Genomic DNA, 20818 nt, shown 5'->3' with positions numbered 1-20818 from the left:
TGAGCGATAGTCGCATTACCGCGACAATTGGGTTCGCCCAGCGGCTATAAAAAGTCAAGCTGAAACAAAGATTGCGAGTCGTTTCTTTTTTTTTTTTTTTTTTTTGGTCGGCCGACGGTTGAAAAGAACTTGCTTGTGAAGAACGTTTGTGAGAAGACAGAAGTCGCAAGAACTGATTCGTTCAACTTTGAAAAGAATTTCTGGCGTGTATATCATCGCTTAACACAAATTACTCGGCTTTCTCCTCCCTCGTGCTGCGACAAGCTATCTCGGCTATTATGGCTTTTGATCCAAAACTTATACCTATATTTGATTGTATTGAATCTTAGCAGTCAATAGTGGAGTGGTTGAAGAAAGCTGAACTAATATGTCAGCTAAGTGGCGTAAAGCACATTGAATGTGTAATCCCAATGCGTTTGTCAGGCGGCGCCTATGCAGTGTACCAACAGGTAAGTGAGGAAAAGCGGGCCGATTTTGGGTGTATAAAGAAAACCCTGTACACAGTGTTTGTTTTGGATCCGTTTGCTGTATGGAAGCAGTTCGCAGCTCATCATCTCCAACCAGGTGAAACAGTCAACGTCTTTTTGGCGGAGCTGCGCAGGCTAGCAGTCCTATTTGGCAGCGTATCGGATCAATGTCTGCAATGTGCATTTATTGCTGGTTTGCCGGAACATGCGGAAAACTTGTTACAGGCATCATCCCAGAGGGATAACTTGGATCTATCTCATGTGCTGGCACGTGCTATTTTAATGACTAACCCGACAGTTCCAGAGCAAGCTGCATTAGCTGCACAATCGACACCAGTTAACCCCAAGGAGACAGATACTTCACGGAGGTGTAATGGACTGAATCATAGGGCAAGCAATTGCCTGTTGGATGGTGCAACAGGAGATGTCGGGGTCAAACCTTGAAACCCTATCACGTGTTATCAATGTCGGCGGCGAGGGCACATTGCTTGATTTTGTCTGGGGAAACGAGCAAGGGGGCGAGAAGTGAGTGCCAATCTCATCCCCCAAACTGGTGTAAATGGTGCCTTGCCGATTGTCACAATTTTCATCAATGGACTACCACGCACAGCTCTGGTGGATACCGGATGCACACAGAGAAATAGACTTGCAGAGTATCCAGCGCCAACACTGATTCGTGATGAATACAATCGGGAATTGCAAGTGTTGATTTGTTACTGCCATATCCCGAGGACGAGCTTGGCCCTCCAAAAGGTCTAATCCTTCTCATGGCTGTTATACAGGAGAATAAACAGAAAGCGTGTCCCGTTATGGATTATTGGGAGTTGAATGAGTATGTGGATATGCATTCTGCCAACGCAGATGTTTTCCTACAGAAATTGAGAGAGTGGTGACAACAGGGGCCCAAACATTGCAGTGCTGGACCTATGCCGAGCCTATTTACAAGTGCACGTTGACAAATCTCAGTAGCCATTCTAAACAGTAAAAATTAAGGGACAGCGATATTGCCTTACCCACCTCAGATTCGGGCTGAATGTTACCCCTCTAATAATGCGGGGCATTGTTAATACCGTCCTCAGTCAGGATAAGAATGTAAATGAGGCTACATCCTCATATATTGATGACATTTTTGTGAATGAAAGCATATGTTCGGCAACACGTGTAAAGGAACATTTGGAGAAGCTTGGCGTGGAAAGCAAGACCCCAGAACAGTTGAGACTGGGCTCACATGTATTGGGATTACGTGTCCAAGAGGAGAACGGAAAATTGTTATGGCGGTGTGGCAGTGACCTTCCGACAGTACCTAATAGACTTACTCGCCGAATTGTGTTTTCAGTGTGCGGGAAACTTACTGGTCATTTCCCAGTGTGTGGCTGGTTGCGTGTTGCCACAGCATTTGTGAAACAAAGGGCGAATATGATCACAACTGGATGGGATGACAAAGTGCGAGACCCTATTCTAGCACAGATGATCAAAGAGATTTGTTTGAGAGCAGCCCAGGAAGATCCAGTAAGAGGTGACTGGTGTATCTGTGGAGAAGAAGTTACAGTATGGGTGGACGCCAGTTCTATTGCTACAGGCGTGGTTGTGGAAAGCAGCAGTTCTGTGGTGGAGGACGCAAGCTGGCTCTGCGTAGTGCATGGAGACAAACACATAAATTTAGCTGAGCTTGGTGCTGTGCTGCGAGGCGTCAACCTTGCATTACAGTAGAAAGCTAAAACCATACATTTGCGAACTGACTCTGCCTGTGGATAACTGACACCTTGTCTGGACAGACGAGAGTACACACCAAAGCAGTCTTAGAAATGTTAATCAGGCATCGCCTCTCCACGCTTCTAGATTTGGTCTCAGAATATGAACTAACAATTGACATAAGGCTCATCAAGTCTCACGATAACAGAGCTGACCAACTTACTCGAGTACCACAGTGGTGGATAGATGAGATCCGTAAGGCAACAGAACCCAGAGAACTTGTGTACGCTGTGGCCACAGAACACGAACACGACTCTCAGATCCAGACAATTCATCAGTCCAATGGACATCCCAGTGTAAAAAGGACATTGTACTTTGTAAAGTTGGTCAATCCAACAATAACTGAAACTCAAGTGCGATCGGTGGTTGGGGATTGTAAAGAATGCCAATCCATAGATCCAGCTCCCGTGTATTGGAAGCCAGGTAGGCTTAATGTCACGGACACTTGGAGTAGGGTTGCTATGGATATAACCCATTTCAGTACTCAGATGTACTTGACATTGATAGATTGTGGTCCCAGCCGTTTTGCCATTTGAAGGCAATTGTATCAACAGGATTCGGCTAACGTCATTAAGGAGTTGCAGAGTATATTCTGTGAAAGGGGGCCGCCGACCGAATTGCTCACAGGTAATGGTGCAGTGTTTTGTGGAAAGACAATTGCTGATTTTACACAAATGTGGGGCGTGCACATTTGATTTCGGTGTGCCCACATACTCTCTGGAAACGGTATAATCGAGCGATCGCATCACACTATAAAGCGCATTGCGGCAAGAACAGGGTGCACAATCTTGGAGGCAGGGTACTGGTACAACGTCACGCCTAAAGATGACAAGACAGCCATGACAGCACCTGCGAATATGCTATACAATTTTAGGATCCATCTCAAAGGTATCGATGAAGTGAGGGTGCCCAAGACCACAGTGGCTAATCTGTACAAGGAAGGAGATGCGGTTTGGGTGAAGAATCCGCGGGGAAGATGCACAATGCAGTTTGGTACAGGAACAGTGACAAAAATAAATAGTCAACACTCAATATCAGTTGATGGAACACCATGCCAAATAAAAGATGTGCGCCATGACGTTATAATCAATGATGAACTCAATTCATCAGATGAAGAAGATCCACTGCTGTACAAACGGCCAGATGACGGAAGCTCTTCAGAAAATGATGAGGATCCAGAGCAGGATGAGTTTAATGATCCGGCAAACGAAGACACCACTGAGGAAGTTCCTGAATATGTACCATGAAGGCGAAGTACCCGGACGAAACGGCCTGCCCAGCTTGTCATATATGTGATCTCGAGATCAGGGAGGAATGTGACGAGCATGCGCAAAAGCGCACAAAAAGTATAAGTTGTGCATGCCTGCGTCGGGGAGTGAACCTGGGACTGTTAGATTATAAAGAAAAACGTTTGCGAGCGATACTTGCATTACCGCAACAATTGGGTTCGCCCGACGACTATAAAAAGTCAAGCCGAAACAAAGATTGCGAGTTGTTTCTTTTTTTTTGGTTGGTCGACGGTTGAAAAGAACTTGCTGGTGAAAAGTGCGACCTTTGCAAGGAGACAGAAGTCGAAAGAACTGATTCGTTCAACTTTGAAAAGAATTTCTGGCGTGTATATCGATTAACACAAATTACTTAGCTTTCTCCTCCCTCGTGCTGCGACACCTATAAAAGAGGTTCTTCCATTCCCTTCCTTGTCGAATTTTAGTTATCGTGGCGATTAGACCAGGCTGTTTGATTTGCTCCGGCAAGCATTTTTCATACTGTTGTTATTAGACCCGTAGAGGGGGGGGGCGCTAAAAGAGCCATCTTGAGCCATCCCCTTAAGTAATCCAATTTACCAATCCACTTATAACGATGACCACTGTACACTCATTAACCCTTATCCTCGAGTGGCCTCTCGATTTCTGAGAACTTTGACTTTACTAACTCAGTGTTTGAGAGATAAAGAACTTAAATGAAAAATTCGAATATCTATATATCTCATATAGAGTTCAAGTGTTAACCCCAGGTAGTGAGCCTCTTGATTTCTGAGAACTTCGATTACATTACATTATTTACTCAGAGATAATGTCCAGATAATTGCAAAGATCTTTATCAGGAGTTAAAAAACGTAAGAATAATCAATGAATGAACTAATAATAATAATAATAATATTAAAAAGTGGGGTGGTGGCCCAGATCCTCAGGCGAAAGTACAAAATTATAAACTTACAAAGGAAAAAAAATAAAATAAAGTTAAAAGCCGACAAGAAAGATAGACATAGATCATAATCAAATTTGTAGATACAGATGACTCCCACCCCTGCTTCAATGCCGTTAAATGATAAGCTCGCAAAATCTCTGTCTCTACTATTATATAAAAGGAATTTTGAGTGTATGTGAATTCGTTCATTATTGAGTCTGAAGTAGCTGGGCCGATTTTTTTTTTAAATTTTACACAAATGTACTTTATGCGCCTGCCAGTGTTCTTAGATAGGTTTTATATCGGAATGTCTTCAATAAGTATTAAAAAAATTCGAATAAAAAAGGAACAAGCGATTTTGACCAAAGTTAACACCTTATACAGCCTAACGTCACAAGTGCATTTGAGAATTTTATTACCACACAAGTAGAAAGGTCTTGCATATAAAATCAACAGTAGGTTCCTTGATATGACAAGAGTGTGTTCAAAATTAATGTTTCTGTTTAGAGTACAACGGAATCATGATACTTGACTTTTGCATTCTAAACTTTAGTTCAAGCCATTATCACCACACAAGTAGAAAAGGTTCGACATATAAAATCAACAGTATGTTCTTTGATATGACAGTGGCGCATTCGAAATTAATGTTTCTGTTTAGAGCACAATTATTTAATTTGAGCCATTATAAAATCAACAGTAGATTCTCTACAGTGCAATGTAAACTAGAATATATTGTGGACTGTCACTGTGGGGAGGCGTGTGAAGCTTCCTCCCGGTGCACCACAATGGGTCCCCAACTAGAGTAGACAATCAATTTGATTGAAAAATGGGCGATTTCACCGATTTCAATGACAATAAAATATGGGAGAGTGAAAAATCTGTTGGTCCTTATTCAATTCCAAGCAACGTCGAGTACCCTGCTAGTTGTCAATAATTCTGATGTTTTGGTTTTTTTTTGTTTTTTTTTACATAGGCATCACCACATTATCAAGGCCAAGAGGCCACTCAAGGATAAGGGTTAAAGAGTGTACAGTAGAAATTGGACAATATAGTAATCATTAGTAATGAAAATTTGGTAAATTTGATAACTTATATGGAGCGGCTCATCAAGAACTTATTTACGTTAGACTTGAACACAACCCTATTGTAGTCAGCCGGTTAACTAATCAACTGTTAACTATTCTGCACCTTCCCAAATAGATTGCTAACTATTCTGTGCGTCATCTTACATTTTTTGTCGTTAAATTTGCTGTCCAAGCTCATGACTCCAAATTCATTCCCCCTCCTATCTCAGAAAACAGACTTTTTATTCAAGCTGGCGACATCTCATTTGCATATGCGGTAACAAGAAATCTCATTACTCCACGAGACCCAACAATATATATTTAGATGCAGCAGCTATTGCTCTTTTTTATTCTTTTTTTTTTTTCTGACCCGTGAGCGAACCCTACATGCTGCATAAAACCAGAAGTTTGTACCAGTTTTTAACTATTATTTGTTTACAAGCTGTGACCAGGCATTATATTACATCTGACACACTCCACTCTTGGTACTGCCTTTATTTGGACTGTGATGGCTCGTTTCTGTTTAAGAATGATCCAGGGATTGGGCTAATTTGAGATTAACCCACAGATAAAAATCTGGTAGGTTAAGGTCTAGTAAGTGTGAAACCCCCTTCAGGATTACACGTTCTGCTGATGAAACGATCACTAAAGTGTCCTCTCATATAATCTTCTACTCTGCAAAAAGTAAGCAAAACACAAACTGTCTTACAAGGTAAGGCTGTTGTGCTTAGAAAATTGATGCTAATGGTGGGGCCCTAACAGCACAGCCACACACATACTCGTGTTCAACAAATCAAGATATTTGGGCTGGTAAATCTCTGGCCCATTTAAGGTTTCTTGACAAGATACAGAAACGTATCTGTAATTTGATTGCCCCAACCCTATTTTCTTCTCTGCATCCTTCCTCTCGCAGATGTGATGTTGCTAGTCTTAGTTTTTTTCTATAAATACTATTATGGTATGTGTTCTTCAGAATTGTCTGATCTATTCTCTGCTTCTTTTGTCACAGCTCGTTTGACTCGTTGGTCTAGTCCATCCATTCATAGCCCTGGAGGGGCATAGGCCATCTACAACTTTTTGTAGATGTTTTTGTAGCGAGGAGTTCTTTTTACAGGGTGAGGGTGCTGGCCCCATGCCCAACCTTCCCAGAAGGTACACACAGCACCTAGCCTTCCCAAATGGTCACCCATCTGGCACTGGCCAGGCTCAACGTTGCTTAACTTTGGTGATTGGCAAGAACCGGTGTGTCAACGTGATTGTGCCGTACTCTAGTGGTCTCCATCAATTTTCTTCCTGTTAACTGTTTTCTCCCTACTTTTAACCTTAGTCTTTTCCAAACCAAGATCAATAGGCATATCCTGTCTTTGTGATAATAATCTTTCGTTCTTATTAGCTCTTTACATTAAGTGGCTTCATACCTTGTCTGGGACGATTTCCATTAAAAATAAAAAATAAAGTGTTCTTATTTGTGTCTGCATTGTTACTTACTTTAGTTATATATTGGGGCCTCGTGCCATTAAGTATTGATTATGTTGACTAGTATGAATTTTGTCAAGGATCACATTAGTATATGCCAGGATAACCTGGCAGCAAATGGAAATGTACCCAGCTACAAGTGGCATGATTTAAGCAGGTGGAGGGGAGGAGGAAAGTTTAGCTCCCTACATAAAGCGCACTAGAAATGCAGGTGTCGATATATCGGAAGTGATGACGTCATGAGAGAAACAAATGGATTTTTAAAAGTCAGTCGGAGTCGGGAAGCAGGACAGAAAAACAGCAAGCATCAATTTAAAGAGAATATTATCAAACGTCACCTGAAAGTCCACCGTCTGCATCTCTAAATTCCCAAAGTGGAAGAACAAGTTAGAAGAAATTAATTTTTTTTTTTTTTACAAAGGAATCACCACTTATCAAGGCCCAGAGGCCACTCGAGGATAAGGGTTAAAGAGTGTATAGTAGTCAAAGGGACAATATCATAGTAACCGTTAGAAATGTAAATTTGGTAAATTGGATTACTTAAGGGGAACGGCTCATCAAGAACTTGTTTACGTTGGACTTGAAGACGACCGTATTATAGTCAGCCAGAAAGCAAGCAAATAGAAGACAGTTCCACAGATGTGCAGTTCTAAGAAAAAAGCTTTGTTTATGAGATCTACGTTTAGGTTTAGACACGGATAAAGAGTGGGGGAAATTATTGATAGTGTTTTCAGCTAGACGAGTGTTTCTCATGAAAGTTTGGCAAGGAGTGACCATAGATTGGAGCTCAAACGAGCACTTGCCATAAAAATAATGATGAAGCAGAAACAGGCTCGCAACGTCTCTTCTGTGAGAAAGAAGTTGCAGGGGAGAGAAAAGGGCATGCCCCACTAGGCTACAAAGTCTATTTTGAACTCTGTCAAGGCAGGATGTTCTTCTTAGCAGCTCCTGCCCAAATGTGGCAACAATATTCCATCCTTGGACGTACCTGGCTCGTATATAGGTAGAGAATTGCATCAGCAGGTAGATATCTACTGGATCGATAGAAGGATCCCATCATTTTTCCAGCGATCTTGGCAACAGATGTGATGTACGCGTTCCATTTCAGAACAGACCAGAGCCATTCATTTCAATTGATGCCAGATGGGAATCAGAACGTTGATGATGTAAAAATAGAAGCTTGGTTTTAGATGCATTAAAAATAACCAGCCACTTTCCCCCCCCCCATTGCATCACAGGCTCAAGATCAGAGGAGAGAATCAGAAAGAACTTGATCATTTACAACCTTTGATGTGCTGTCATCAGCATAAATGTCTACGAATGATCTAAGGATGCGATTTGGAAGATCATTAATGTAGATCAGGAAGAGAGTTGGACAGGATTTTTAGCCTAGGTAGTCTTCATCCTCAACCCCATGAACAAACCTTCTCTTTAAATAAAAAAATTTGAAACTCAGCCTCTATTGTGTTTCTATGCATAAGTAGATTCGTCTTAAGCTAAACAGATCAACAACCAGGAGGGGATCACCATCCATGTGTGAATTAAAAAAAAAATGGAAGACTAACAACTGCACATATATGTAGTGTGCAGATTCAGTCCCCTCAATTGAAAAGGATCGTTAAAACTCGAAAATTTACAAAGTGAACACTTACATTGAAGTTGTAGCTTTCGGGATCTGTGTTTGCAAAAGTTTAGCTTCGTTCATTGACGATCTGTTAGGTGGCCTTTTTGTAGTTCCCTTCAATGATGAGGGTTGTTGATATTGATTCCTTTGCAGGAAGTTGAAATGTCCAATTGTATCCTTGGCAGGCTTATTGGAGTATCATTGAATAATGTTCTCTAACGAGGAAGAAATAACAATTTTTCTAGAATGAGGAAGGAAGGGAGTTCAAAACTTGAAGAATCACGATTTAATTATCACAATAAAGTTTAAAGTACAATAAAGTCAAAATATGTTTCCAAAAAGGGAAAATTAATACAAGATTCCATTATAGGGAATAACTGCAGAGGCATTGCCTTTCTGCATCTGAAGTAGGCGGGGAAAACGTTTTCTAATAATCGGATATAATTCAATACAATTCGACACGTTTGGTTGCGGCAAAATCTTTACAGAAACTGATATTTCACCAACTTTGAGTTTGGCGTGAAAACAAAATCTCCAACAAAATCTCGCCCAACGAGATTTGTCTAAAAACAATAAGTCTAAAATGAATAACCATCATGCAATTGCAAGTGTTCAAATGCGACATTAGACAAGAGATGTATTTTATTTATTACGTAAACGGCGATTTGAGAACGTTTGTGTGAACCTTTAAAATGATACACTTTACATGAAAACTGTAACATGTGCTTCACGCTTACTCGAATCAACATGGCCAGAGTTATAAGATGGAGACAAAAAATAATACATAGCACACGTGCGATTTGGATAACGGCGTTCGTCAAGAGGTCGGCATAGTTATACAATAACACTTATGTCTAGAATCCTTATTCTAATTTTGATCCAAATTCTTTTCGTTTTAATGACATCATGACAAGGAAAACAAATATTCTAAAGAAGGCATATCATGCGCGAAATTATTAATTTTAAACAAATAAATGTTTCAATAAAATAAAATACGTATTATATACGTTTGAAGCCAAAACAACGCATTATTACAAAATAAACACACATTTATTTTGTTTGGAATTTATATTGAAATTCATAAAATATATTTCGAAGGAAACCTTCATCTTCAGTATGTTTTCCTTTCTTTTTTTTTTTTTGCCATGTGGTTGTTGGAGCAGAGAATCAGCAAGTATAAGTCCGTTTGGTGTTTCTACGGTGTTTTTTTTTAATATCGGAATGGTGCGTTTGGTCACGCGAGATTCACGTTAAGATTTTTGTTCCTTAGAAGCGCTGGTTGAATTTGAATAAAATAAAATACGTATTATATACGTTTGAAGCCAAAACAGCACATTATTACAAAATAATTATTTTGTAATAATGCGAATTTTGTAATTGAAGCCAAAACAACGCATTATTACAAAATAATTATTTTGTAATAATGCGTTGTTTTGGCTTCAAACTTATATAATATGTATTTTATTTTATTCAAATTCAACCAGCGCTTCTAAGGAATAAAAATCTTAACATAAATAAATGTTTTGTTTTTCTTAATTTTTATTACAAAATCTTTGCGTTGTAATTTGACTTTTAATTCAAAAGAATTTTTTCAATTTTTAATATTCAGAAACTTTTTATTATTCAAACGATGAACTTACCTCTTTGATGAGGAAGAGAGACCATTTTGAAATGCTCCAACTTTTAGAACTTGCATTTCTTAGTTGAACATAAAAACATATTCTTTTTTTTTTTAATCCTTGCGCTGAAAAAGAAAGTTGTGTAATTCTTTTATATATAAGCAATTTTTTCCAAAAACAACAGAGAGAATAATAGACAACATTGTGAAAAATGAGTCATTTAATGAGCTAATTGTAAACTAAAACTTAGAACAATTCAAGTGGATATGATGCGCGAAATTATTAATTTTAAACAAATGAATGTTTTTGTTTTTTTTTTAGTTTTGTTTTTTTTTCGTTGTAAGTTGACTTTTAGACGTATAACTAACATACTTCATTTTAAAAATTAAAACAATGCTTATATTATGGAGAACACAACTTAACTATTTCATACCACGTGCGTCAACGTGGTGTCTCCCGGACATTAAAAAAATATCACCGTTGAAGAAAAACACGGATTTTGTACGACTGGATCCCTTCTGTTTTAATAACATCATCGCAAAGGAAAAAATATCATGTCAAAATTATTAATTTTTAACAAATTAATGTTTGTTTATTTCATAAAATCTTGCGTTGTAATTTGGCTTTTAAACATACCTATTTCATTTTATCTGTTACATGATTTTGATCAGAGATGGAATCTTTTTTTTTAATTGGTGTTTAATTATGTTGTGACCCTTTGGCCATGATTACAGCGTAGTATCTGTGTTATGTTGTAGCGGCGGGCAGTGTCAAAGGGTCACAACGATTATTATGATTAATTGTTAAATTATTCAGGTTAAAAAGATATTCAGGAAAATATTTTAAAAGAAAAGAATGTTAGTTTAAATATTTGTGTTAAATATTTAACTAAGGAATTTTGGCTCAAGGAAAAATGTTATGAATAGAGGAAAAGCATAAACAAAACTTGTTTGGGATTTGGTTTAGTAAACAATGATGTGGCTTGCGTAACAAACATGATTGCCCACCCTGTCTGACGTAAGAGACACATAAGCCAGAAGAAATCAGATTTAGGAATTAGTCTGTAACAGGAAGTTGAAGAGACAAGTTGCCAGTTAGCTAGCCACTGGGTTAGTTAATGGGCAGGAGTTGTCTCTGTGGTTCGATGGAAGTATCTATGGACCAACTAAGAAAAATGTAAGGGAGAAAGTTAAGAGTTGCAAACTCCAAGACGTGGAAGATTTGGAAATGATAACTCGGCGTTTTGGGTGTTCCATTCGGGAGAAGATGCCTTCATTTCAGGTGCCTGCTGCTAGAGGAAAGGGGGACAATAAATAAGTTATGTGACCATGTTGCATGTCAAGCAGACACGGGTGTTATACGTCATTGTTAAAGATTATCCGTTTACTGTCCCGTTCGTTATTGTCGTGAATATGTGAAAACATACACATACACATAGAAAGACTATTAAATATACACATAACATATCGACACGTACAGACACGCCATGTATAAAGAAAATTAATTGTCCTTATAATTCTAACCACCAGACGATACATGAGCATCGATTTCAGAAACACGTATACCATATATATATACTAGACATACATAGACACAGTTATATAAATCTGAAATACAACATAATGACTATGGAACAAATATAATGTAAATCAAATAGATTTGAATTTTCACATGAGAAATTGTGCCCATATTATGCCTTTAAGAGATAGATATACATAAAAAACTAAAATTTGGGATATATTTATTAATTGATGTCTACTATCTATTGCTGAAATTTAATAAAAATTGAAGGTATCTGAATTTTAACGAAGCTCTTACACTCCCTCTTTCCCGTCTTTTGTAGTTTCTCATCTAAAATGACTTATGAATCCACACACAACAAAACCGGATGTTTAGTCCCTGAACATCTTTGCTCTTATCAGTCTGACTGTTTACGACTCGACACTATTCATAAAACCGGATGTTTAATCCTTGAATGCCTTAACCTGTGCGACAGAAAACAACATACTTTCAGCCTGACTGTTCAACTAGTACTACTAGCATGACGTCACTTTTCTAATGAACAGGCCTTCTTAAGGTTGCAACTCTCACCACTTCAAAGTGACTACGCCAACCTAACTTCTTGAAATAACAAAATATGAAGCTGAGTAAATAATTTTTTTTTTTAATTACATTTTCACCCCAAACAAGGCACATTGCCACTTTGGTGTAGGGGGCTACTATCAGGGGAAACAACTACTGGGGTACTATGTAGGGATTTGGGCAGCAAGATGTTAGTTCACGTTGCACTTGAACTTCTGCACGTCAGTACAGTTGGGAAAGCAGGGACCTGGAATGGAATTCCAAAGTCTAGCGGTTCTGGGGAAGAAACTACTGGAGTAGAAAGATCTTCTACATCTGGGGATCTCTACAGTGTGTGGGTGGGATTTTGCAGCCTGTCGGGTCTGTCGAGGGTGTTCACATCGTTGGGGCACAAGTGCTTGCAGTTCGTCAGAGCATTCACCATTAAAATACTTGTAGAACAGGCAGAGGGATGCAACGTTTCGTTGATGAGACAGAGGTTGAAGCTTAGATGCCAGTTCGGGGCCTATCAGATTTGCGACTCTCTTTTGAACCTTGTCAAGGAGCGAGAGACTAGTAGCCGATTCACCAGCCCAAATATGACAGCAATACTCCATACATGGGCGAATGGTTGCCTTATAGAGGTACAGGATACTTTCGGGTGTTAGTAGTTTTCTAGCACGGTAGAGAGAGCCCACCTTCCTTGCAGCGGCCCTGGCAATGCCCTCGATGTAATTGTTCCAACTCATGTTTCCTGTGAACGTTAGACCAAGGAGCTTGAAAGACGTACTCTCAGATAAAGAGTCGTTAGCCATTGCTATAGGTGGTAGAGAAGGTTTCTTGTAATTATTGAATGAAACTAGTTTAGTCTTGGCGGCATTGAATGTGACCATCCATTTTTGTCCCCATTCCACTACAGATTGGAGGTCATCCTCTAGTGTTTCTGCCATTTCTTTAGATATGTGTTCATTTGTTTTCCTGTCGTGCCTGTTATAGAGTGTGGTGTCATCAGCATATATACCCATCTCAGAGGAAATTTTGTCGGGGAGGTCATTTATTAATATCAGGAAGAGTAGAGGTCCAAGGATAGACCCCTGGGTCACTTCCGCATTTATATTGTCGAGGACAACTTGGATTTTTCTCTTATCTAAGAAGGATTTAATTATGTTAAGTATTCTACCAGTGATACCGTATGATATAATCTTCCTGAAATATTACGTTCACGGTAATTTTGTAGTTTCTCATCTAAAATGGTGGACGACTGTAGCGTCAATTAATCGTCTGCTATTTTAAAATGGTGCTTTACTTTAGTTTACAGAAAATACTCCTGTTCTTTTTCTTTTTTTTACCCCCAATTTTATAGAAACAGTAACTTTTTTTTTTTCAGACAAGCCGTATTTTTTTTTTTTTCAAAATCATTACGTTGTAATTTTTTCACCTGAAAAATAAATATTGTTTGTCTGAAAAAAAAAAAATTTACTTTTTATATAAAAATAATGATTTTATTTTCACAATAAAATTGAAGAAAAAAATGAATTATTTTTGGCGCAAGTTCAGAATTCAACCTATAAAGAAAACAAACAAACAAACAGAAAAATCTTTATAATGTAATGAAAATGTCATAAGTTTTTAACTAAGAAACTCAAATTTTATGAGGAAGCGAGGGCGTTGTGTCTTGATCCGCCATACTTAATAAGTAGGGCGGTTACTACCGTCTGAACAACCCTTCCAGAAATAGGAGATCAAAATCAATTTTGTAATAACTACGATACACTATTAATCGCTAAAAATCGTTTAAAAATGATTTTCTATATAAAATAAACTTTGGAATTTATGTAATTTTTGGAATATGACAATTTTGTTCTGTGACAGGTACGTACATCATAAAAAAATTTCTGTTTTTTTTTTTATTATTATTCGGTGGGATTCTGGACACACTTCGATTTTTTTTAGCTGGACTGGCTCCGATTTTTTTTTTTTTTTTTTCCAATTTTGTTGTAAAATTAACATCAGTGTTTTTATATGCAGTAGTTCTATTTTTTAGACAAAGAATTATTTATTTATTTATTTATTTATTTTCTCTCAAAATCATTATATAACTTTTTTTTCATTTGGAAAACTGTTTGACTGAAAAAGAAATACTATTTATTAGCGATGCGACGCATCGCTAATAAATAGTATGCGACGATTCCAATATCTTTTCTGATTCTGTTACAATTATCGATTCTTTTCTAAATTCCCGATTCCGATATGATTACAGATTCCGATTCTTTAATAATCTCTAAATATTTAGTTATTAAGTTGTTGCTTTTTGCTTTTTTTTTTTTTTTTTCTGATTAATAAGCGTAAAAATACATCTGGGGAAGGCTTTAAAAAAATATATATATATATATATAAGCAACAACATAAAAAATTGGGTGCTTCTACAGAATTGGGACGAGATTTTCGGAAATCGTCAAACTGAATTTCATATGAAAACAATGGTATCTACGTATTCCTCGTATTTTTAAGATGATTATATCTAAAATTTACGAAAATTGATAAGGTAGAAAAAAAATTTTATTAAAGAAAATAAAAAATAGAATTTGATGAAAACGATCGTAAAACACAGGAGAGTTCAACAGGGAGGTAATTTTCCGTTCAAATTAAACAAATATGGCTGCAATTTTTCACCTACTATCAAGATTAAAGTTGCTTTTTTAATAATTCAGTAATATTCAGGTAATTTCGACTGCATAATTTGGAAACTACCATTGTAACTTATAGAATTGACAAAATATCAGTTGAAAACTCCATTCATCGATTACAAAATCTCATCCCAATAATGTAGAAGCACCAAAAATTGTTTTCGTCATCGGAAAATAAGCACAATTTTTTTTACGATTCTAATACCGATTCCGATACCCAAAAAGTTCCGATTTTTCCGATTCTCGATTCCATTCCAATTAATCGTTCTAACACTACTATTTGAAAAAAAAAAAAAAAAAAAAAAAAAAACAATGATTTTATTTTCACAGTAAAATTAAAAAAAAAAAAAAAAAAAAAAAAGAAAATAAATATTTTCTGAATGTAAGTTGGCTTCTACAAACTAAGGTTGAAACTTTTCGAAATATTACATTTTAAAATAGCAGACGATAAATTGACGTTACAGCCAGCCGCCATTTTACCGCGTTCACTTCCTGGAAACCAACATGGTTACCAACAAAGAAGCGTAAACAAACGCGATTTCATTTCGTTTCCGTAGGATCGGCGAAATGTCTGCAAACGTCAAACGTGGGGGATTTTGGGATTCGAGTAAAAATACTTACAGTCCAGAAACCCAGAAATTATTAAAAGGTGAGATTCTCAACTTTTATTTATTTATTTATTTATTTTTATTTATTTATTTTTTGTTTTGTTTTGTTTTGTTTTTCCACATTAAAACTGGACGAATAATTTTTTATGTTTGTCACAGTTATTATCTTCTCACCGCAGGAAGATGTGACACAAGGTCGGGAAGGTGGGAATTGAAAAGCAGTGCACGATACTTATGCACTAATGTTACCGTGCTGAAATAATAACGTTATTATTTAGAAAGACATTCTTAACATGGGGAGGTGAGGGCGGATTTTAATTATTCTGTATTTTCACCTAACAATTTAATAATAATAAAAAAGATGACCCTCTTGCAGTTTAAGGAAACTAAAATATTCAATAAAAAAGATCTAAACTGCTAAAAATTCTTTTTTTTTTTTTTTAATTCCTGTATTTAATAAAAATTATTTAATAAAAAAATATTGTTTTCTAATATTGTCAATTTCAGTATTTCATTTTATTTATAAAATGACGCCAATTTCACTATCCAATCCGGTGGCATTCTTATTACCGGTGTAACACGACGTATGTCCCATTTTCTTCTCCATGTTTTAGTTTCCTTAAACTGAAAGAGGGCCAAAAAGATATCGTAAAATTTGAATTTAACTTGAAAATACTATTTTAAAAAAAAACAAAAAACAAAAAAAAAACACGGTAACATGAGTGTATAAGCATCCAGTGCCCAAGAAGAAGAACACTCTGGCCTACAAAAATGCCTGAGCAGCCCCTTCGTTATTCCCTGGTAGAGCGCGTCAGACGATCAGTAATAAACGGTACTTCTGCATTTACTGCCCCGCGGTTTCCACAAAGTTTCTCAGGTGTAACAGGAATAATTGGAGCGGCAGATCGCAAAGCATTAAACTGCCACGAGAAAATTATAATGAGAAACAGAAAAAACTTGGAAATACAATAAATAAAATTACAAACATGCATCTTCTAACCCAATCCTAACTCCAAACCCTAACCCTAACCATGAAATCAATTTTTTATTTCTTCCAATTTATAAAAATGTAGCTTTCATAGATTTGTGTTAGCCAAAAATCAGACAGGCTATCTATTTCGAATGGCCCAAATTCTGTTGAACTGATTGTTGAGGACGTGTCCTCGACGTGGTATGAAAAACACAACTACAATGGCTTTAAGAAATAGAGTTAAACGCCGTTTACATTTGTTTATATGCATATAAGAATAGAACTAGAAGTATTTAACTGGCGTTGAAAAAAAAAATATAGTTACAAATTTAATTAACAATTTTGTAGATTAACATTTAAAAAGCGGTTCTGCCTTTTGTTTTATATGTGACCCACTGTAGGTGTATCAGAATTTTTGTAGGAATTTTTGACACCTCTAACACGAAACTGCGAATAAAATATAAAAATCTCGTAATTTCTCTGTTAAAAGTGGGTTGTTTATTTTCTTTAGTGATTATACTTCCAAAATAAACTATTAAAGTTGTTTTAAAAATAATAGAAATATTTTTTTTTTTAAGCAGTAATGAATTTTCCGAACTCAATATTTTTCAATTTTTAAACTTTAAAAATCTATCAAAATTTTTCTATTGATTCTATTTTTACGATATTTTCAGGGTCAATGTGAAATTTTATGTTCTTTCCAATAAATCGAATATAATATTTTAGACAAACGTTTTTTTTTAAATTCACGCCCCCCCATTTTCAAGTGTCTATTAAAAAGTAAATAATTAATTTACTCACCGAAAAGTAAATAATTAATTTACTCACAAATTGAAGAGAAAAGGTCAATAAATAATATATTCAAATTTAAAAAAAAAAAAAACGTAATGTTTTTTTAGAATTTTACCTGTAAAGTTTGAAGTTTAAAACCTTTATTTTAAAACCACGTTATTTGTTTTTTGTTTTTTTAATGGAACCTTGGTCCTTGCTCCTTTAATTGAAAAAAAAATTAGGGCTTGAATTACATTTTTCGAGGAGTTATAAGCTTGGAAAGACAGGGGATCGAATAATTCACGCCTCCCATTTTGAAATGTCTAATAATAATTAATTTAGTCACCGAAAAGTAAATAATTAATTTACTCACAAATTGAAGAGAAAACGTCAATAAATAATATATTCAAATTTAAAACAAAAAAAAAGTACTGTTTTTTTAGAATTTTACCTGTAAAGTCCGAAGTTTAAAACCTTTTCAAAAAAAAAAACACGTTTTTTTTTGTTTTTTGTTTTTTTTAATGAAACCTTAGTCCTTGCTCCTTTAATTGAAAAAAAAAAATTAGGGCTTGAATTGCATTTTTCGAGGAGTTATAAGCTTGGAAAGATGGGGTGGAATTATTCACTATTTTCACGAAATTTCTGACACACCTCCCACACCCTGAAAAATTTGGTGGAAAGAAAAAAAATTAGAATTTAGAAGGAGAGCTCAGTTTCGTACATAAATTTAACATAAAATGACCCCCACCCCATGTCGGATATTCTAAATTTTTATGGCAGTTAACTAAATTTTTTGACTACTAACCAATTAGTAAAGTCATAAAATCACACGTAATCGACTAAAAAAAATACCCCTCCCCCCGCAAAAAACAACATATAGAATTTATCTCCCTTAATAAAATAAAATTGGTTAACTGCTCTAAAATGCTATAATTACCCGGAAATGAGGGGTTATATAACATTAAATTTATATTCAAAACTAATCCTCCACTCTAAATTCTAAAATAATTGTTTGTTTTGATCCGCTGGTAGCATGATGGAGGAAAACCTAAGAAATCCCGAAGTGTAATATTCTGCAAAGAAATCCGAAAGGAAGTTAAGTACTTATTAAATGATGCGTGCATACCGACGGTGAAATAAGAACCGGTGTAGAATTTGGGAAGATTATCGGGCTGGTCATATGGGATAGAATTAATGAATCAAGTAGAAGGGCCACTGGCAGTTATTAACTAGTCAAAGTTGTCTGGAAAGTACAAGATTTGGTGCTTGTAATTTGGTTTTTATCCTCAATTAGCATGGCCACTAATAATATATGATGTAGCACTGTCTCAAATAGAAATCATCGAGCAAAAGTGTAGAATCTGTATTAGGAAATGGTTGGACTTCTGAATGTCATGAAAAATTCAGAACTGTATCAATCTAAAGGTTCCCTATAACTACTAATAACATCGATTGTTAAAATATACAAAACAGAAAAAGTACGGACAATGAAGAAGAAAATCCACAGAGGTGAAAGACTTGAAGATATGAAATTCGCAAAGCCAGGACCGTTGAATGGATTTTTTGATTCAATCAGTAGTTGCATAAGCAATGCGTCTTTGCATGCCCTCGGGACTGTTAGCAGCCCATCCTTCTTGATTGAGGCAAATCAAGTATTTGGAAGAATAGCGATTATTCATATCGCCATATTGGTTTAAAAGTCTTTATTAAAGTCCATGACAGGAATTGAGCCGAATCAGTAATTTCTTTTACAAGTTTCCAACTGGGAATTAATTCAAACTTCCCACAATTGGGATTCACCCACAGAAAGCATGAGTTCCCTAAAATGTTTTCTGCAAGAATAAGGTGGGAAAAGTTCCCTTGAATTAGAGACGAATGTAACATGTCTTTTCATGTCAAAAAATCAGTAGAAACTAAAATTGCACCTTTATTTGACACATCAAGTGCGTATTTAAAAAGACGAAAAAGCGTTCAAAGGTAACTCCTGAAATGCAAAAGCGGAAGTGCTCTAGATGAAGCAAATTTCAACAGATGCTGAAAAATCGAAGGACAAGAAAATTGCAACCTACTGGTCAGAAGTAAGAACTGGTAGGAAATGGAATATTAAAGAGGAAGCAGATCTTTTTTCTTTTTACTCGCCATCACCCCAGACAAGGCATATTGCCACTTCGACGTAAGGAGCTACTAATTGGGATCATGCCTAAGAAAAATTAAGATGTTGGTTTATATTGCATTTGAACTTCTGCATATCAGTACAGTTAAGGAAGCAGGTAGCAGGAAGGGAATTCCAAAGTCTAACTATTCTAGGGAAAAAGTCTAAATAGAATAGAAAAAACTTTCTGGCATTCAGGGACCTCAACACTGAAGGGGTGTGATTTTGTTGTTAAGCAGGTTTTTCAGGAATATGAACGTCGAGGGGGCATAAGTGCAATGAGTTCATGAGAGTACATTCCATTAAAATACTTGTAAAATATGTACAGAGATGAAACATTGCAGTGATGGGACAGGATTGGAACCTAGTTGACAAAATGGAACCTATTAGATTGGAGGCCCTTTTTGGACCCTAGCCAAGAGGGAGAGATTAGTGGTAGATGCACCAGCCCAGATGTAGCAACGATACTCCATGCATGGAGGAATGGTGGCGTTGTAGAGATACAAGATACTCTCAAGTGTAAGTAGTATTCTAGCACAATAGAGGGAGCCCACCTTCCTTGCAGCAACCTTCGCAATGTCCTTAATATATTTGTTTCAGATAAATGTATCTTGCCATTAGAACACTATGATATTGTTGGGGCAGTATGAAAGGACTGAAAGGGAATCGGCTGTGAACCATACAAACCCTTTTCATGTATATCAAAGATAGAATAGAGAGAATCAATGGCATAATGCATCAGAGACATAGAAAAGAGAGAATTCTACCTAATGCAATGTACTCAACAAGGACAGACGACCAGATAGGAAGGAAATGTTTTGGAAAGAAAAGTAGGATGGAAGGAGATTTGGGAATGAGCACATCAAGGCCAAACTTCCCGATACAATTAACATATGATGTATATCCATCTCTCACAAACCTGGTGCGATGAAAGGTAGCTGAGGACGACACCTGTAGATGGAGCTCATAACCGGCTTCGAAACCTAGTAAGTGATGCCCTTTTCTCGTCCTTGCAACCTCTTTCCCAGAGAAGAAACGTTGCGAGCCCGCCACATTTATTAACTCTTATCCTCAAGTGGCCTTTGGGCCTTGGTAAGTGGTGGCTCCCATGTTAAAAAAAAAATATGGGGACTGAAATGAGAAATGGAGTAATATTACGCCAACAAACCAGTAAATCTGATAGTGGAACCTCACCTCAATGGCAGAGGCCGGTGCAGAGAAAATCCATCAGGAGAAAGGACCCAAAATGGATCGCATTTTCTCCTAAGAAATCCGTTAGCAGACTGGTATGTGGGATTACTGTTGGTAGAACATGTATGAGTTGTTTCTTTTGAACTAATCCTCTACTCTAAATTCAAAAATAATAGTTTATTTTATTTA

At 36.6% G+C, this 20818-nt stretch overlaps 1 protein-coding gene across 1 annotated transcript in view; it reads left to right on the top strand.

Moving 5' to 3' along the window:
• The first annotated feature begins 15430 nt into the window (after positions 1 to 15430).
• Positions 15431 to 20818, top strand: part of LOC145246646 (UPF0193 protein EVG1-like) — a 38318-nt gene continuing 32930 nt past the window's right edge. The window contains exon 1 of the mRNA XM_080108349.1: positions 15431 to 15586. Coding sequence (XP_079964475.1) covers positions 15505 to 15586 — 82 coding nt within the window. The 5' untranslated portion in view covers positions 15431 to 15504. The remainder of the gene's footprint in view (positions 15587 to 20818) is intronic.

The sequence above is a fragment of the Euprymna scolopes genome, chromosome 24 (assembly GCF_053919585.1).
Source record: "Euprymna scolopes isolate OS-2025 chromosome 24, ASM5391958v1, whole genome shotgun sequence".
In the NCBI taxonomy this organism is placed as follows: Eukaryota; Metazoa; Mollusca; class Cephalopoda; order Sepiida; family Sepiolidae; genus Euprymna; species Euprymna scolopes.
The sequence above is the reverse complement of the archived record's forward strand: the minus strand, read 5'-3'. Positions and strand labels throughout refer to the sequence as shown.